Consider the following 18,677-nt stretch of genomic DNA (forward strand, 5'->3'; position numbering starts at 1 on the left):
TAGGCAAATAGAATATGATGTGAAGAAATGGAAGTTGGAAGTAGCACAATTAAACAAATCAAGTTCAGGTTCAAATTCAAGTTTATGAACAATGTTTCTCTGGGCCACAGTGCACCCACAAAACATATCACACACGGCACATAAACCAAAATATTATCACAAATAAGGTAATAAAATATAATTCAAAATGCATGTAGTGTGCAGCACAGGTGAATAGTAAACAGTTTAGTAATCAGTTAACAGCTTGCTGTCCTAGTGATGAGATCTCAGTGGTGGCAAGGTATTCATTCATCTCACAGATTGAGGTAGGAAGTTGTAACCCAATCTGGCACTCCTAGTCCTAATGCCTCTGTATCTCCTTCCTGATGGTAGTGAGTCAAAGAGATTGTGGGATGGCTGGTGGAGATGCTCAACAATGCTTTGGACTCTGTCTACAATACTCCTGGTAAATATCACAAGGAGGGGGAGATAGACCCTGATAATCCTCTCACCGGTTTTTGCTATCTTCTGTAGGGTCACTTGATCTGATGCCTTGAAGATTCTGTACCATACAGTGATGCAGCCAGCAGGACACTCTCGACAGTGCTCCTGCAGAAAGTTGTTAGAATGGGGGTAGGGGAATGTCACACCAATGAACAGAATGGAGGGAAATGTCACACCAATTCAACTGAATTCTAAGTCCTCACAGTTCTACCAAAATCCTAGGCTAAATTTGGAATATTACACAAAGCTCTGTCACCCATAGGCACTTCAGAATACAACAATGAAGAATGGCTTGAAAATCTGGAGCTTGAGAAAAAGAGATGTCTTATTGGGTTCCTAGTAACAGTGAAATAAAACTGAAAACCTTCATTTTAGGATAGGGAAAAGTAGCAAAAGTTCAGGGATGTACAGGTAACATCATTCTCAGAGTGATAAATTTTTCTCAATATGAGCCATATTTTTAAATTATTTTAAGAAATAACTATATGCAATAATGGGAGATTCAATGGAAAAATACAATTATTTGTGACAAAATTCATCTTACATATCTATTGTTATCTTAAATCACAACAATATTAAATTCTAGTTAAATTGTTCGTGAATGAAAGGAAATTAATCAGAATTCCTAAGCCTGACTGATACCGCTGGTAAAAAAGTACATCTGTGTAAATGTCAGGTATGCAGAAGCTTCACGGAATGGTTTTCTCCGCAACTTTCCACAATGGGGTACCTGTTAATGAGATTTATCAATGGCAGAGTTCTACAGACATTCTAAGTAAACAAAAAAAAACACTTACTTCCAAAGCTAAATCATTGCCCATTTTTCGAACACCTCTGTATGAACCTCCATGGTAAAATTGCAAGAATATTAATTTAAAACTAGTGTTTTACCTTACACCAGATTATAACAATACATGGTTAATTTTGTTCTATTATAGTAAGTACATTTGTCCAAAATCCGGTTTCAAATAACACCAGCTAATAAATATTTGACTACCAATTTTTTACCTAGATTAACTACAAACTTATTTCAGAATGCTTAGAAAATAATTCTTCTCCCTCCTGCACATTTTCAGTTCACTAATGTTAAATACTGACTGTATTTTTATCAATGCCTTTTTCCATTGCTATGAATAAGATGGTATCACTTATGCAATAAATTAATGTAATTAATGTAATTTTCTACCAGATGATTCCAGCACTCCCCTTTCTTCACACTACTGGCATATATCCAGCAGTGGCTTCACTGAAGTCATTACATGCACAGAATCTCTTTGCTTGCAGCTACAGTTCATGAAAAGCAATCCCACATATGTTGTTACTTAACAATGAGCAACAGCCCTAAAGCATGCAGCATGATTTGATAATTTATCAGCTGTAATAATTGCTGTGTGCAGCTATATGGCAGAAGGGGGCTGTGATTCCTCTTTTCATGAAAAATGCAAGTGACCTGCTTTTATCGATAATCTTGAATTATTGATAAAATTGTGGAAGAACTAAAACATTCCACATCAATAGAAAAAAATATTATTAGCAAGAACAAACAAATATCTGGCAATCATGCTATCAACTTTGTGCAGCTTTGAACTTTTTTTTCTTTTTGTAGAAGATTTTGAAATAAGCTATTTGTATGTCTTCTCTATGTGGCTTTAGAAAACAGGGCTGAAAAAAAATCTTCATATTGGCTGGAGTAGTTAAGGTATGAACTGAAATTAGCCAAAGTTGTTTATTGAATGTTGCACCTCAAAGTCTATTTCAAATTAATACAAAGTTGGTTAATTATCAAATTCATGATCTACTGAGCCAGGTAAGTTCCCTTACATTATTTTCAGAATAGCATAGATTTAGTAGGGTATCTTCCCTTCTGACAGGTTACAAAGGAAAAAAAAAAGGACAAGGGTAGTTAGTTAGTAAACTCAAATAGAAAGGAATTTGAACAAGTAAGAAGGAAACTATTCACTTGAAGTCAAGAATCAGACTAGCTGGGAAAGTTAAAAGCAAGAGACTGCATATGTTAGCATCTGGAACAAAAACAGAAGGCTGGATGGACTAAATGGGTGTAAGCAAAAGGTGCAAGTTAATATTTTGGGTCAAGACCTTGAATTGGGTTTAAGAGGGTAAAGGAAAGAATGCCAGTCTATAGCAGGATGAGGGTGTGTTAGGACAGACGCTAGGAGCTGATAGGTGTGCAGATGAACCATATGGAGATCAGGGGCTTAGAAAAGGGAACAAAGCTTAACTGGTGATTGTGTCATTGTTAACTGGCTATTACAGTCATTTAAAATGTAATAAATTATATTTGGATCTTTAAAAGTATAAATTGCATGAAGTAGGTCATAGAGCAAAAAAAAAACCAGAAAGATATTGCCATGTAGTTGGATTGGCCATTACATGTAGTTGGAGATTATATAAGGAGTAAGTATACAGCTCAAATATTTCTTTGGTTGATTAGATTCAGTGTTATTACATGTCTTGGAAGGCTGTGGATGTAAGCCTCATTCCTGAGATATGACCCCATAATCCAGGCCAATACTTCAGTACAAATCTTTCTTTCAATTAAACCTCAGAAAGGAGATGCTATGCGATGTATGGATTTCCCATCAATATGTTCATGTACCCGTGACAAGGAAAAGAGCTTCAGATCCTTAACTTTAACCCTAATTTTAACTTCAGAGGAAATATCTTTGATATGTAGAGACATCAATACTGATTTACCTGAATTTTCTTCAGAGGATAAAAGTATATTTAGGGCTTTACCTAAAAGGGTAAAGAGTCAATTGAAATGTCATGAAGCACAACTTCCAGCCTTTCACCTCAGTTTTCCAGAGGTTATGTACTTTTGTCACTGAAAAGGAGCTGAAAAATATACTACTATAAATTGTCAAATGCATGGTAATGTATTCATAAATACTGTGCATTATAGGATTCTGTATAGAACAAGAGATGTGTCATAGCAGCAATTATTCACTTCATTTATGTCCCTGCTTTGGTAGGTAGGTAAAATTGAGTTTTGAACTTTTAAACCCTAGATGATCATCACTGTAGATGAAGTTTCGTAGGAATACCAAATACCAATTATCATAGAAAGTTTCCATTCATTGATAAGTACTGTGCATTGTGTTGTGGTACCATTTAAAATATGTTAAAGAAAGTATAAAAGAAACATAAAGCTATATCCACGTATAGTTTCAAAAGTGAATCAACAAGCAGAGGCACTGTATGATCATAAACAAGGGACTTGTTATAGAATGGTCCAAATACCTTTAGGTTGCATTACTGAAGGAGACTGTTTAACATATTTGATGCCAACAAAAAATAGGTTGCTATTACTGTCAATCTACCTTTCACTGACACAGAGCTCAATGTGAGATATCTCTTGGTTTCTGACTCTGATGCTGCAGGGCAGACTTTTTCCCCATTGCATTAATACTTATCCCATATAATAAAGCCTTCAATCTTTGCTTCTAATAATGCTGACAGTTAATTAATTGTTCTGTAACCTTGATCCAGCTAAAAGCATTTTTTCTATTTTGTTTTCTCATTATCAATATTTTCTCTCAAAGTTGTGATTCAATTAGATGCAAAAATGTTTGACAACATAAAGGTGAAATATCTTTAACTTTTTGTAATCAATTGTATGTTATTCTTTTCTGATGTATGCTCATTTATCTTCTTCACAATTTACCAAAGATTTTTAATACAACAAGTCATTCCCCAGCCAATTCTACATAAATTGGACTATCTTGCACTGTAATAGAATACATTATGCAAGATAAAAGCATGTTATCTCAGAACACTTAGACATAATCCAATATATAAATGAGGTTAAATCACACTGTGCAAAACGAAAATAAACACATTACTGCCTAGTTCATAATTCTTTCCATTTTTACAAGACATTGAATCAACTGAAGCAAACATGCTTGTGACACCTTTGTTAATGAAAGAAATGTACGAGTGCTTTATATCCTAACACCTACACTGCAAAATCATTACCAAATACTCTTAAACTCACTTACCTACATGTGATCAGCTTGAGCTGGTGTCCAAGCATGCCAATACACTACAGAGAGCTGAACTTGTCTGTTACCTGAGTATAGTGCCTGATGTACTCATGCTATGTTGCCAGCTGTGCCTCCGGCCCAGGTAAACGATAAAAGAAATGTGTGCATCGAGCTCCACTCCCCAGCCATTTAATTTCCAATATTATCATTGAATGGACAGCAACAGTGATTTGTTTCTATTTAAAGGTTTCTAACCATTGTTAAAGTGCTGTAATTGCATCTAAGAATGCTTAAAACCTCAAGCAACACACATCAAAGCTGCTGGTGAACGCAGCAGGCCAGGCAGCATCTCTAGGAAGAGGTACAGTCGACGTTTCGGGCCGAGACTCTTCGTCAGGACTAACTGAAGAAAGAGTTAGTAAGAGATTTGAAAGTGGGAGGGGGAGGAGGAGATCCAAAATGATAGGAGAAGACAGGAGTGGGAGGGCTGGAGCCAAGAGCTGGACAGGTGATTGGCAAAAGGGATATGAGAAGATCATGGGACAGAAGGCCCAGGGAGAAGGAAAAGGGGGAGGGGGGAAAAATCCAGAGGATGGGCAAGGGGTATAGTCAGAGGGTCAGAGGGGGAAAAAGGAGAGAGAGAAAGAATGTGTATATATAAATAAATAACAGATGGGGTACGAGGGGGAGGTGGGGCATTAGCGGAAGTTAGAGAAGTCAATGCTCATGCCATCAGGTTGGAGGCTACACAGATGGAATATCAGGTGTTGTTCCTCCAACCTGAGTGTGGCTTCATCTTTACAGTAGAGGAGGCTGTGGATAGACATATCAGAATGGGAATGGGATGTGGAATTAATATGTGTGGCCACTGGGAGATCCTGCTTTCTCTGGCGGACAGAGCGTAGGTGTTCAGCAAAACGATCTCCCAGTCATTTTGGATCTTTTACTAGCTCTTCCTTCAGTTAGTCCTGACGAAGGGTCTCGGCCCAAAACGTCGACTGTACCTCTTCCTAGAGATGCTGCCTGGCCTGCTGCGTTCACCAGCAACTTTGATGTGTGTTGCTTGAATTTCCAGCATCTGCAGAATTCCTCGTATTTGCATGCTTAAAACCTCAGTATTTTATGCAGATCTGGAAATAAGTTACAAGTTCTGCAAGACCCAGGTAATGTGATAACATCCAAAAACTGGCATTCAGCCCAAATTAGTCAGAGATCTCAAATACACATTTGAGCTCAGTCTTGCTGAGATGTGCTAGAATTGACTCATTTGATTTAACTTTTTGCTACAGCATTATCTGATTACCCAAAGTGAGCCCAACAGGACCTGATTGTGGAAAGGGTTTGGCGTACTGTGTGTTCTGATTTTACACTCCATGGGCTTTACACTGGATCTGGCTGTGTGGACTGACCCAATACAATACTGTGACTGCAAGCCTTTTTTTCTGCCTTTTTGCAAAAGCCTCCCAATATTACTTTGGTTTTATTAAAATTACTGATTGGAAGCAACAGTGTGCTTGAGATTATAATATTTATGGCAGTGATTTAAAGGCCTTGGGCTTTATTCATGATTAGATTAGTTGGGTCACATTTTTATAGATATCATGCCCCAAACATAAAGCAATTTTTTAAATTGATTTTTTAAAAAAATACCATACTGAATGCTAAATGAAGCTTGGACTAGAGATGATCACAGTAGAAGCAAAAATTTCGTAAACAGAGATTCTGTCCATTATTTCAACATTCCTTACATTTTCAAATACTCATGTGAAGAATTTAAAATGCAGATACATAATGTCTAAAGGACCAAATAGTCTGTTAATTAATTAAAGTGTTAATTATGCAATGGTAACTTAATATCTATGAAATATTCATGTAGAACTCATGTAGCAGAAAAAAAAATCTTGAAATATTTTAAGGCTTGTTTTGGTTGAGAAGCAGCTTAAAGTTATATCAGTTCTGGTGATCTCCCATGTTTGCAATAGATAAAACTGGATAACCTGTAGAGACACACTGGTTCATTGCCAACAGTTTCAATTTTAATCACACATGCATGATAGATCCTATCAGTTTCATGATGATAATGATTGTTGTTATGCTAGTAAATCTGTTGCAACTCTATGGGCCATCACAGTGAATAAAATAACTGAATGAATAAACTTAGATCCCAACCGAATGACACCACAACTTCTCTCTTAACTGAGAGTTGACTTTGCAGCTGCTCTATCTGTTTGAAAGAATGCTTTAAGGAAGTGCATGATTAGACCCGAGGACCTGGAGGATGTTGCTGCTGACTATATCACTTGTTGACAGCTGTGCAGGGATGGGGTTCGTATTCTGGAGATGGAAAGGACAACCAGGAGACAGCAGAAGAGAGCCAGGAGAAATGCAGCCATCATTGCCACCACTACCACATATACATGTCCCACCTGCAATAGAGCATGTGGGTCCAGGACAGGACTGTATAGTCATCAAAGATCTCACCGTTAAAGGAGTGGACATCGTCATTGGATTTCGATGGACAACCGAAGAGAAGATCTGTTTGAAAGACTCAGCGACACTCCTCCGCTGATCTGACTTCTGCACTAACAGTCCTGGCTGTCCATATACATCCAGATACTGCATTTTTTATTTCTCTGTTTTACTTTTAACACCCCCTTCACTTTCATCCTTCTCTTTTGTGATACGTTCACACTGAGTCCGAAACTGACTCATGTAGTTAATATGCCTGCCTCTGCCCCGCTCCTGCAGCATTTCATTTTCTTTACCCCCACTGTCTCTCTCTAACTCTTCCCTGCATAGGTAACTGTATAGGTAATTTCACACTTTGATATCCAATCCTCCTAACCTATGTGGTGGTTCAACTCAAAACAGGTTCTTGGACGTTTTTTCTCCTTTGAGCTCACCCAGGGATGCCGAAAATGTTCATACATTAAAGAAGATAAAGTAAAGTTGCAAGTTTGAATTAATTAGTTTTTGCGTGTTCATTTACCCAGCCTAAGTTAGTTGATCAAAGAGAGGGTTAACAATACCTTAGAATGAGGCATATGAGTACATTGTGTGAATCATTATTTGCTTTTGACAGCAAGTAGCTTAAGTCAGGAATAAAATTTGTCAATCTGATCTTTAGTTATGTTCTATTTTTTGACTGAATAAAGTTAGGATATTTGTTGATTTGTATCTTATATGAAAATAATATTTCCATATCTTTGCCTCCAATTAAAATAAATTGGCTTAATTATTATTTCTGTACAGGTGTTCAGTGTTAGTTCTGCACTCAATGATCAAACTAGTTACAATTAAAAATCTCTTAATAAGCATATGTGAGCACACTTTACAAAAATAAAATAGATTTGCCTTTAAAGATCATGCCAACAAAGTTATTTGATTACTATGAAAAAATGCACTAATTGCAATGTTGAATGTTTGCATCTAAGAATCATCCAAATATGACATTTGTTCAAGCTACATCTCATTAATCCAAAGCACAGTTTAAATGCTTTGTTTGCAAATTATAATTATTTTGATTACACTAGTTACTGATAGCAATGCTTATTTGCAATGCATCCTTTGAATTTGTCTAATTACATCTTAAAACACGGTGGAGAAGATTAATTAACCCACCTGGCTTCCTGGCATGAAGTCCTGGCTTGAATCTGTCATACTCATGTACATGTTTTCACCATCAAGCTGTGAAAAGAATAATAAATATTCAGAGTGCATCCAAACTTAAAATCTGGCCATAATATACATGATAATTAAATGTAGATTTTGTTGAAAAGGTTTGTTTTTGGTTTCATATTGCTGGTCTTTGATGAAATTCTTTCCATCTTTATTGACCCTGGATGTCAGTGATTTGAGGTAATTAGTTCAGTAGTAATTACATCAGGAAGGCAAAAAAATGAATGGTTTCCTTTCATCTGCAATCTGTTATGAAACAAAATGGCTCATTCTCTGCACCATGCATACACATTGCCATTAGTTTTAATGAATTGCTAAATGAATGACACTGTTTCTGGCAGGATACAAGAATGATGAAGCGTACCTAAAATGCACCCTGACTCGCCTCCAGATCTCAAATTTGCAATGCAGTTATAGAATGTGCATGTGTTATAATACAAAAATTCTTTAATCTTTCAGTGAAATTCTAATGTTTTTGAAGGGCTGTGACAATATGCCCAATGTAAGCTCTAGAAATGCTACTACGAAGCGCAATGTTTTCACACACAACACAACAGCAACTCATTAAAAATCTATGTGCAAATAGATTAGTACATGGGTGAGAAGTGGATTGAGAAACTCCTAGGTTGGTCCCTGAATTTGTCAAAAGCTGCAAAAATTCTCTAATCTTTTAATCTAGATTTCAGATGTATCAGAAGAACTGTGACAAGCAAAAGAATTCAAAAGACCCAAAGTAAACATATACACCTAGAAATTCTTCTACTTACTGCAATATTTTATGTATATTTTATAGAATTTTGACTTTATATGCAAGTAGCACACTTCTGCATTTTAGATCCGAGCAATACATAAGATGTGTCCTACGAGGAAGCTGAGTACATTTTCTAAACTGAAGCTGTTCACTGTATTCTAGTGTATCATTTTAGTCGGAAATATGGTTTCAGAATATGTCTAATCGTAACATTGAGTTTAGAAGAATGAGGACGGTGGCTCTCAGTGAAACATATTGAACAAACTAGACAAAACATGGAAGGACATCCCTTTATATCAGAGAGGAAGAGGAATTTATTTAGCCAGGTGGTGGTGAATCTGTGGAATTCATTGCACGGATGTCTATGGAGGCCAAGTCATTGGGTATATTTAAAATGGAGGTTGATGGGTTCTTGATTAGTGTCAAATGTTATGGAGAGAAGGCAGGAGAATGGAGTTGAAATAGATAATATCTTAGCCATGATGGAACAGTGCAGCTGACTTGATGGGCCAAATGGCGTAATTGTACTCCAGTGTTTTATGTTCTTATGGAATCCGTCTATTTATTTATGCCAATTGAGTTGGTTTCCATGTGAACATCTACACCACCTCTTCATTGTATTTCCTGATTGATGAAATAGAGTAGACTTTGTTAAATAGCATTTTGATGGAATAGCTACTTTAACAAGAATCATAAATTGTGTTTTATTATATTTTAAAGAGATGAAACAGATAGTAACTCAATTTATCATTTCAGAGACTAGAACTACCTGCAGCACAAGCTACTTTATTACCTGCAAAGCAGAGGAAAGATAACACTGGCAAGTGCAAAATTCATGAAAAGATAAGCAAAGCAACATCATTTTCTCTCCCAAGACAACATCAGTCAAATTGTTGCCTACAGGAAATGTTTGGTAGACCATACCTTTCATGTGCCCTAACACCAGGCTCCTGTAAAGGGAAGAGTTTGTCAGGTGGACAAAGGAAAAGATTCCAGGATCAGTTCAAAAATGCAACATCCACATTGAAGGCTGGGAATCTTCAGCCCATGACCACTCAGAGTGGACTAGGAGCATCCAGAACAGTATTGAAAACTTCAAAAGCATATATCTGGTGCACTATCCACCCATCACTCCATCTGTAGAAGAGTTTGCAGTTATCACATTTGCCTCATCAGCCATAAAATGTGCAGTGGAAGTAAATTTATCTTTATTCCCGAGAAAGAGAAGAATAATAACTATGCATTATATAGTAATTAATTAACATGGCTCCTTTGTGCATTAAGATTGATGTAATATTACTGAAGATTATGAGCAATGACATTGTCTTTTCCTAAAACACCCACGTGAAGGATCTGCAATTTCCTTCAGTGAAACCAGTGTTGCAAAAATTCACAAGCCTCAGTCCAATACCACTTCTGTGGTCCTCATTCACTCTTCAAAATGCATGATATAACAAAATTCAAGGAAAACCATGTTTAACTGTTCTACTGTATGTACACATGAAAAAATTATAAAGTGCATAGTCAAATAGAAATTTAAACTGTAACAGGTATAAAACAGGTTGTTGATTTACTATTCATTTTGACTTAAAGTCTGAATGGATCTAATACTTCCAAATCTACAAAGTCCATCCAGATTGTGATGCATATTTTTTATTTATACATATGGGACAAAGCACCCAATCAGGCAGTTGATGTTACTACAGTATAATCTTCCTGCATGTATGAAACTTGATCATCTCTTCAGCCTCTCTCCATTCTGATTTTCTTTCTATTCCTACCCGTTTTCCCCATTGATCTTCTTCTCCTTGTTACCTAATCTGGTCCACAAGACATAATTTCTTTCCACCTCAATTCTCTGCAATGGTGGCAGATTGTGGAGGATGAAATGACCTTTACCATGTTTTCATGTATCAGTCCTAACATGCCAGTTGCAATACTGTACTTTGGACTTGCATTGCTAAATAGAAACATAATACAAAATGTATATGATCAGAACCCCCTGAGCACACAGGAACCTCTTGGTTGGTATATTCATTTGGAATGACCTCTTGGAAATGGAAGGTATATAATCAATGATCACAGTCAAACACAATATTCCCATTGAAGACTCTATAATATTCAATAAAAATTAAGTCCTCAAAGGTGGTGCTGGAATGCACTATTACTGTTAGGGTCTATCATAATTAAATAAACATCAAGCAATAACATAAGACTCTTCTATCTAAAAAGTCCACCCTATCAATGGTCCCCAACACTATTGAGAAATTGCATACTTTGTAACAACTGCTACTTTTTTTTGGCGCGTGCGTGCGAGTCTGTGCGTGTCTGTGCGCATCTGTGCATTTTTCCCTTTTATTTTACGAGGTTGAGTTGTGATCTTGACACGCAACCCGGCATGAATGGAAAGCATATTTGGGAGCCTACCCGACTGGTTTCGAACCCAGGAACCTCCGCTCCCGGGTCCGGCACCAATATCATTGCGCCACCAGCCGGCCCACAACAACTGTTACTTTTTAAACAAGTTTATAACCACAAAAGACCAAATTTCCTTCTGCTGAGAAAGCTTCCAATAAGATTTGTACATATGCTTGTCTCAAGCACTAGTTTCCAGTTAATTAGTTGATAGGATTTTGTTTTGAAATCATATTAATTCCATTACTCTAGTATGAATTATCCATGTAACCTTTTAGAATTAGGTTTTACTTTTACTTGATTGGTAAGCAGCTTTGAAATTATTTGCCATCATATTCAAAAATCACCACCCAACTTATTGTTACAAAATAATGACGATGATTTGCTCTGAGCATTTTGATTGATTCAGACTGGGAGATAGTACTTTTTTTCCCATTGCTTAAACATTCCATATATTATAATGTTTAATTATATATTGTGAAAATATTTTCGTCCTTTTAAAATGTTAACTTCTTTTATTGTAGCACCTCTTGTTTTAGATTCCAGAAATGATGTAGTAATTCAAACTAAAGGAGGGTTATATGTAGCCAGCTGTACTTTAACCTCTTTCATATAAATACTGTAATGATTTCCAAGATATGATAGCATTCCAATAAACTTACTGTGATTTTGGCAGGGTCTCAGCTCTTTCAAATACCCTAGATGGATTTTACCCACTTTTCAAGAGAACTAAGCTGAACATGTTTTTTCAGTATTTTTCTATCTGGGAATATTTCTTTTAAAAACACAGGAAAATCCACTGATGCTGGAAATCCAAGCAACACACACAAGATGCTGGAGGAAATCAGCAGGTCAGGCAGCATCTATGGAAAAGAGGAAACAATTGATGTTTCAGGCCGAGACCCTTCATCAGGACTGAGAAGAAAGAGCAAAAACCAGCGCAAGGAGATTTTGGGGGGGGGTGGGGGGGGAGAAGTATAAGGTGTTAGGTGATAGGTGAAACTGGGAAGGGGAGGGGTGAAAAAAAGAGCTAGAACTCTCTAGAACTGAGAGAAATAACGGGCTGGAGAAGGGCAAATCTGATAGGAGAGGATAGAAGACCACGGCAGAAAAGGAGCACCAGAGGGAGGTGATGGGCTGGTAAGGAGATAAGGATAGGATGTTGCTCCTCCAAACTATGTGTGGCATTTAAAAAAAATTTCAATAATAAAAACAGTACGCATTCTCTTAGAAATGTAAGAAAGTCTGTAGATGCTGGAAATCTAAAGCAACACACACAAAATGCTGGAGGAACTCAGCAGGGCAGGCAGCATCAATGGAAATGAATAAAGATTCAAGGTTTCAGGCCAAGACTCTTCTTCAGGACCCTTATTCTCTTTGCATCACTTTGGCTCCTTGTTAGGCTGGGTACAGAGTCATCGTATTTTTGGTGTTAATAGATTTGCCTTTATTGAATCTGAATTTAGGATTGCAATTAAGCCTTTTAATTCCATCTAGAAATAAATGTATTGCTACTGTCTTATGAAAGAACAAAGTTCAAGCTTGATGTTCTGTAACAGTTTAAGAGTATTAGAAAGCAGGATTATATAAAAAAAATCAATCTCACAACCAAGTTGAAAAGTTATCATTATCTCCTTGTCCCAGATCTGCCAGTAACGTTGAACTGCAAGCGCACAAGAATCAATTTATGTTGATTTTTCAGTAGTTTTCCTTGGTCAAGTGTACATTTGGGTTTCTTGCCACTTTCCATTGGTTTAATGGTAGCAATGGTGTTGGCCAAGTAAGAACAATGGGGAGGAACCAATTGCATCAAATCTTAACTTATTTATGTGCTTGATACATCTTCTGCTAGAGTTTGTACTCTGTAGTTCCAGTGTGTTTTCCCAGTCACTTCAGCTCAATCAATTGAATTGGTGCACTTTTTGTGTATATTACGCAATGAATATTTCACACAATAAAGCCTCACAATTTTAAGCCAGAGGGATAACGCTTGCCCAAGTTTAAAGAGCAATCAAAAGAAATGGAACCTAATTCTAAGCATCTCATCAAAGAGTAGATTTAAATAGTATTCCTATCAAAAAAGGATCTGGTGTTTTCCCGGCGTATATGATGAATAAACTCTTCTCCGGTTTCCAGCCAGGTACAAGAATCGATTTTAACCAATGTTTCGATGACAAACTCTGCCATCTTCATCAAAGATGATGCCTAGGCATGTCTAGTCTGCTGGTATATACACCCCGTTGTCTGTCCCTCCTGATTGGTTAGTTCTCATCCAAACAGGTTTCTAATGTCCCAACTTGTTTGCAATTGAATTCCAGTTATTACTTATAGCGTATCTATAATTGCTTATACGATAAGAGCTATAAACCTACTGACTTGCATGAAGTTACAGTACATGTATACGCATGTGAGCATATATCTCTTTTGGGTTCTGAAGAATTTAACTAACATGCTAGGCAGCAACACTTCAGCTTTAGCTACTGGATCAGAATCCAAGAAAACAACCATGTTTCGCAGCCAAAGGTACAATGTGTTTCAGAACAGGAAAGCTCTGCAGATGGCTTTGAGGGTTACAGCTAGGCAGAATTTTTATATACTAAGTACTTACTTACTAATAACCTTGGGAGATCCCTGTCATATCTACAAATGAGGAGGAACCTGTTGCTACCACCTGTATTCCCCATATTTCCACAGTTTCTGGATGGATCACCAGGACCCTAAAGAAATACCAGATTAATACCATCCACTAACCTGTAAAGAAGCTCAGGTCATAGCTTATGCGCGTCAAAGATTCCCTGTGAATGTGGAGCAGTGTATATCGGCCAGACAGGACACACAGTGGAAACCCGCATCAAGAAGCACAGAAGTTGAATCTGTTTGGGTCACCCAGAGAAATCAGCTGCAGCAGAACACTGCATTTGCAATGGCTGTAGGATTGACTTTGAAGGCACAAAACCACTGTGGCGCGCTAACGGTTTTTGGGACTGCCTGGTAAAGGAAACCATTGAAATGAAACTAGAGGAAAGGAATTTTAACAAAGACGAAAGTCTCGCTCTAAGTAAGAACTGAAATTCGACTGTAAACAAGGTGGGAGAATGGAAACCCGATTGGAAGAGGACTAACAAATCAGGAGGTATATACTACGGGAGTATAGATACCACTGGAATAGACACACCCAGGCATCATCCCTGAAGAAGACAGCAGAGTTTGTCATTGAAACATCAGTTATAACCGATACTGTACTTGGCCGGAAGCCTGAGAAGAGCTTATTTGTCATACAAGTTGGGAATGTTCAAATTCGCACGATGCAGTTCAAGTACATTTTAGGTGCCAGGGCAAATAATTTTGTACATTCTTGTTTGGAAAGCACCCAGCAACAGAGAAAAGGACCACCGTTCCTGCCATATGGCCGGCTCGCATCGAACTTATTTGACAGTCTGGAGGCCAGACATGCTTGTTCCTAATCCCAAGGCAACTTCATTTATAAACACCATGCACTAACAATATTTTTATATTGTTCAGTCAGTCTGCAAACATAAGAATGGGCAGGTACCTGTTAACCTGGCAGCATTTAAGATTCTTTCACTTTATGATGGTGAGTGCTGCTGGAATTATTTAAAGGATTATGAATGCTACAAGGATGTGTGTGTGGATAACCAAGGGTTGCCATTACAGCTCAGGATCATGAAAACGAAGATTGGGTGGAAGTTTATTCAAATGCTTACAGTGAATGCATTGTGGCATAGTGATTGTATTTTATTCTATGCTTCAGCTCCATTGGCGGCTCTGGCAGGTTCATTGACCCCTCTGAACTTATTTCCTCACACCTCAACACCAGGAGGGTTTTAAGACTTGCAGACACAAAATGTCTTATGAACCAACCACAGGCAGTTAAAATATAAGAGGAACAAAAGAGCATTTTGCTCCAATGGGCTTTTCACACGGATTTTCAGAATACAGGGGGTTGTACTTTAATTTTGTAGTCTCCCTTCAGCCCACTTACTCACAGGTCCTCTCGCAACATTCAGAGACTAGTTTACAATTTGCTCCAAATTTGACAGTTGTGCAAAATATTACTAGATATATGGCTATATAATCTAGAGATTTTTTTATTTCATGATATTGGCAATGTAATAAAAATGGCCATAATACGAGGACTATATTTTGCACTTCTTCAAACTGTAGAGTATTTTCTGGGCAGCTCAGAGGAAAGAGGGAATCTGAACATCCAATCTGAAAGGCAGTGGGAGAATTTTAACATTGTCGCTCATAGCATCAGATAAGAGTGGGAGGGTAAATGGGAATAAAATCAGAGTGACAACCCAAGCCAGGAAGGACAGCAGTGCTTCTCTCCGCACATCACATTTAACAAAGTTCCCTGGCAACAAAGCATTCCTCCAAATAATACCAAACACCCCACTCTCTCCAAGGCTGGGATCATTAACAAACTGTCACTGGAAACCCTGTTCCCTTTGGATTGAGCACCAGGCTGTCCCTGAAGTTGGGGCTCAGAAAACTCTACCTTCATCTCATGGGATTGATTCTTCACAAGTAAGAGATAAAACTCCGTTAAGTTTGAAGCTTCATCTCAATTCAAACTCCAGAGTATGGAGAAAATTCAAAACTCCTGTCTGAAACTACTAAATTACTACAGCAAACACCCAGTAAATATCTAAGCCAACGTATGTCTCTGACAGGGCTGCACCCCCCAACCCTGCATTAGGCTGGATTATATACACAAGGAATAAAAACAAAACAATGCTAAAATGGGAATTGGTTTATTATTGTCACATGTACCAAGGTAGTGAATAGCTTATCATGGGCAGTGTCCATACAAATTAAATCATTACACAGTTAATCAAGGTAGTAGAAGCTAAAACATTAACAAGATGCAGAATGGCGTACAACAGCAACAGAGAACTAGGTGCAAAGCAATAGTGAGGTAGATTGTGAGGCCAAGAGTCTGCCTTATTGCACAAGGGAATGACTCAATATTCTTACAAAAAGTGTCTTTGAGCCTGGTGGTACATATTTAAAGTTCTTAATGGCTCAAGCAGCATCTCTAGACAGAGAGAAACAGTGCAGTGATACAATGGTTAGAGGTCCAGTGAACTTGGCTTGATTCTAACATCAGGAAGCTGTCTCTGTCAAACTTGCATGTTCTCCCTTGACTATATGGGTTACCTCAGGTGTTCCGGTTTCCTCCCCGTTCCCAGGGACATGCTGGTTAGTTAACAGATGGCAATGCAGTGCCTCTGGTGAATGTGAGCTTCATAAGAATGGACATGTGAGAGAGAAAGAGATGATAGGAAAATAAATGTGGAATAAGAATAAGACTGAAGTTCTGAGAGCTGACATAGATCTGATGGGCTGAATGGGCTCCTTCTATAACGTGGCAAAACGAAAAGTGCTGCTACCTGCAAGATTCAGTAACTCAACTTCATTCCTGACCTCGGTATCTGCATGGGGTTTGCATGCTCTCCCTGTGACCGTGTAGGATTCTTGGGTGCTCCGAGTTCCTCCTGCATCTCAGTGATACTTAGGTTAATAGATTAATTTCTCCTGGTTTTTAGGTGAATCAAGGGTAGAAGCAACGGGGGAGGAGGTGGAAGTTAGTGGGGAATGAGGGGAGAATAAACATAGGATTATTGTAAATGGGTGCACGATGGTTGGTGTGTTCTTGGTGGCTCCAAAAGTCTTTGAACTTTACATTAACTTTTTCTCTTTCTATAGATGTTTCCTGATCTGCTGAGTATTCCCTGTATTTTCTAACATTATTTCAGATTTCCAGCATCTGCTGTTTTTTTTGCTTTTCACGACATCAGAGAGGTCTTTAAGCTGTAGCTTTCAAATAAGGAGCAGATCTGCTACAACTGAACCAAGGTAAATAACATACAGATCCATTTACACCAGTCGTGCCTTCCCACCACCAGATGATGCTCACATACACCCACGGAGCAACTCATGGAGGGCACTGGTGGTAAAAGCTCTTTAGGCTATGGAACAAGTTCAAAGAATTTTTGACACTTAAAAGAGTTTAGCTGAACAAGTTACAATAATTACTAAAATCCAGAAATTGTAATGAGTAATATGCAAAAAAAAGTTTTTCACATCCATATTAAATTCAACAATCTTTAAATAATGTAAAACTACGTGTAAAATATTCCAAACCGGTTGCCTTCCTCGGTTTGTTAGTTCCATGTTCTAACCAACATTGCCACAGTACTAGCTTCTACACAGTGTTTTTTCTTGTTACCTTCAGCTCTGTTCATATCTAATTATTCTTCCTGCTTTTTGATAACATGTTAATTGGCACATTAACTGTTCTAGCTGGGATCCTTTCTACATTGTCACTTCCCTAAGAGAAGAAGTAACAATCAAACTAATCTTCTTTACTTGAAGCTTGTTAATTTTATATTCGTATTTTCTACTTCAGTGCTCAAGCTGTCCAAATTAATTGAGTTGCCTGTACCTATGAAATCTATTCCCCTACAGATTACAAAAAAAAAAAATCTGGATCTGTACTATCAAAGAAAAGCAATGAATTGCTAGTGGATCTTTTTGAGCTGCTGTGAGTGCCCTTAAAACAGTAAATAGTGTTTATGCCACTTGTGCATATTTGCAGAGGATGAAATATGTGAAACAATATATTGGGGAATTGGGTGGTGCACGTACTGTATGGCAATATTCCCTCTACTTTGTATTGACCAGTGCACAAAAATCTTCCAGCTGTGCAATTTTTTACCTAGTGACAACATTGTGCGCACTGAATAATTTCTTGAATAAAAACAGTATAAATTAGCCAGTTCTAAAATTTGTAGACAAACCATCACAAATTCCACATTGTCATCACCGTCCACATCAGATACCAGAAAAGGAAATGTGATTGTGTATGACTGCGAAATATACTTAACATGCCAATGAGGTAGAGGGTGACAACTTTTTGTGCACGGTTTAAATTCCTTTGTGCGCTAGTAGCAAAAGATGTGTGCACGAGCACATGCACACACCTTAGTGGGAACATTGCAGTACAGTCTACTGGAAGAAATTATATCGAAAGATCTGGTGGCTCTGCTGCACTTATGGAGTGCAGCTCATTAACTTTACATAACTTGCATTCTTGAAGATGTGCTGAGCATCCAGATGGAGCCCCCATTCGCTTTCCTTTCCCAGCCAGTGAAAGTAAGGCATCCCTCACAACTAAGTTAGGGGATACAATGGCTGAGCTAGTAACACTGTGGCCTCACGGCTCCAGTGAACATGACTTCTGGTGCTCTCTGTGTGCAGTTTGCAAGAAGAATCATTGGTGCTCAAAGACATGCAGGTTGGTATGTTAATTGCCCCCT

General features: G+C 37.8%; 1 protein-coding gene across 4 annotated transcripts in view; it reads right to left on the reverse strand.

Moving 5' to 3' along the window:
- The window catches only part of tox (thymocyte selection-associated high mobility group box), a 256,894-nt gene that overhangs the window by 141,752 nt on the left and 96,465 nt on the right, over window positions 1-18,677 (reverse strand). For all 4 annotated transcript variants that reach the window (XM_063041946.1, XM_063041957.1, XM_063041937.1 and 1 more), the window contains exon 2: window positions 8,109-8,174. In XM_063041946.1, the coding sequence (XP_062898016.1) occupies window positions 8,109-8,174 (66 nt within the window). The remainder of the gene's footprint in view (window positions 1-8,108; window positions 8,175-18,677) is intronic.

This window comes from Mobula hypostoma, chromosome 1, assembly GCF_963921235.1.
Source record: "Mobula hypostoma chromosome 1, sMobHyp1.1, whole genome shotgun sequence".
NCBI classification, from domain to species: Eukaryota; Metazoa; Chordata; class Chondrichthyes; order Myliobatiformes; family Myliobatidae; genus Mobula; species Mobula hypostoma.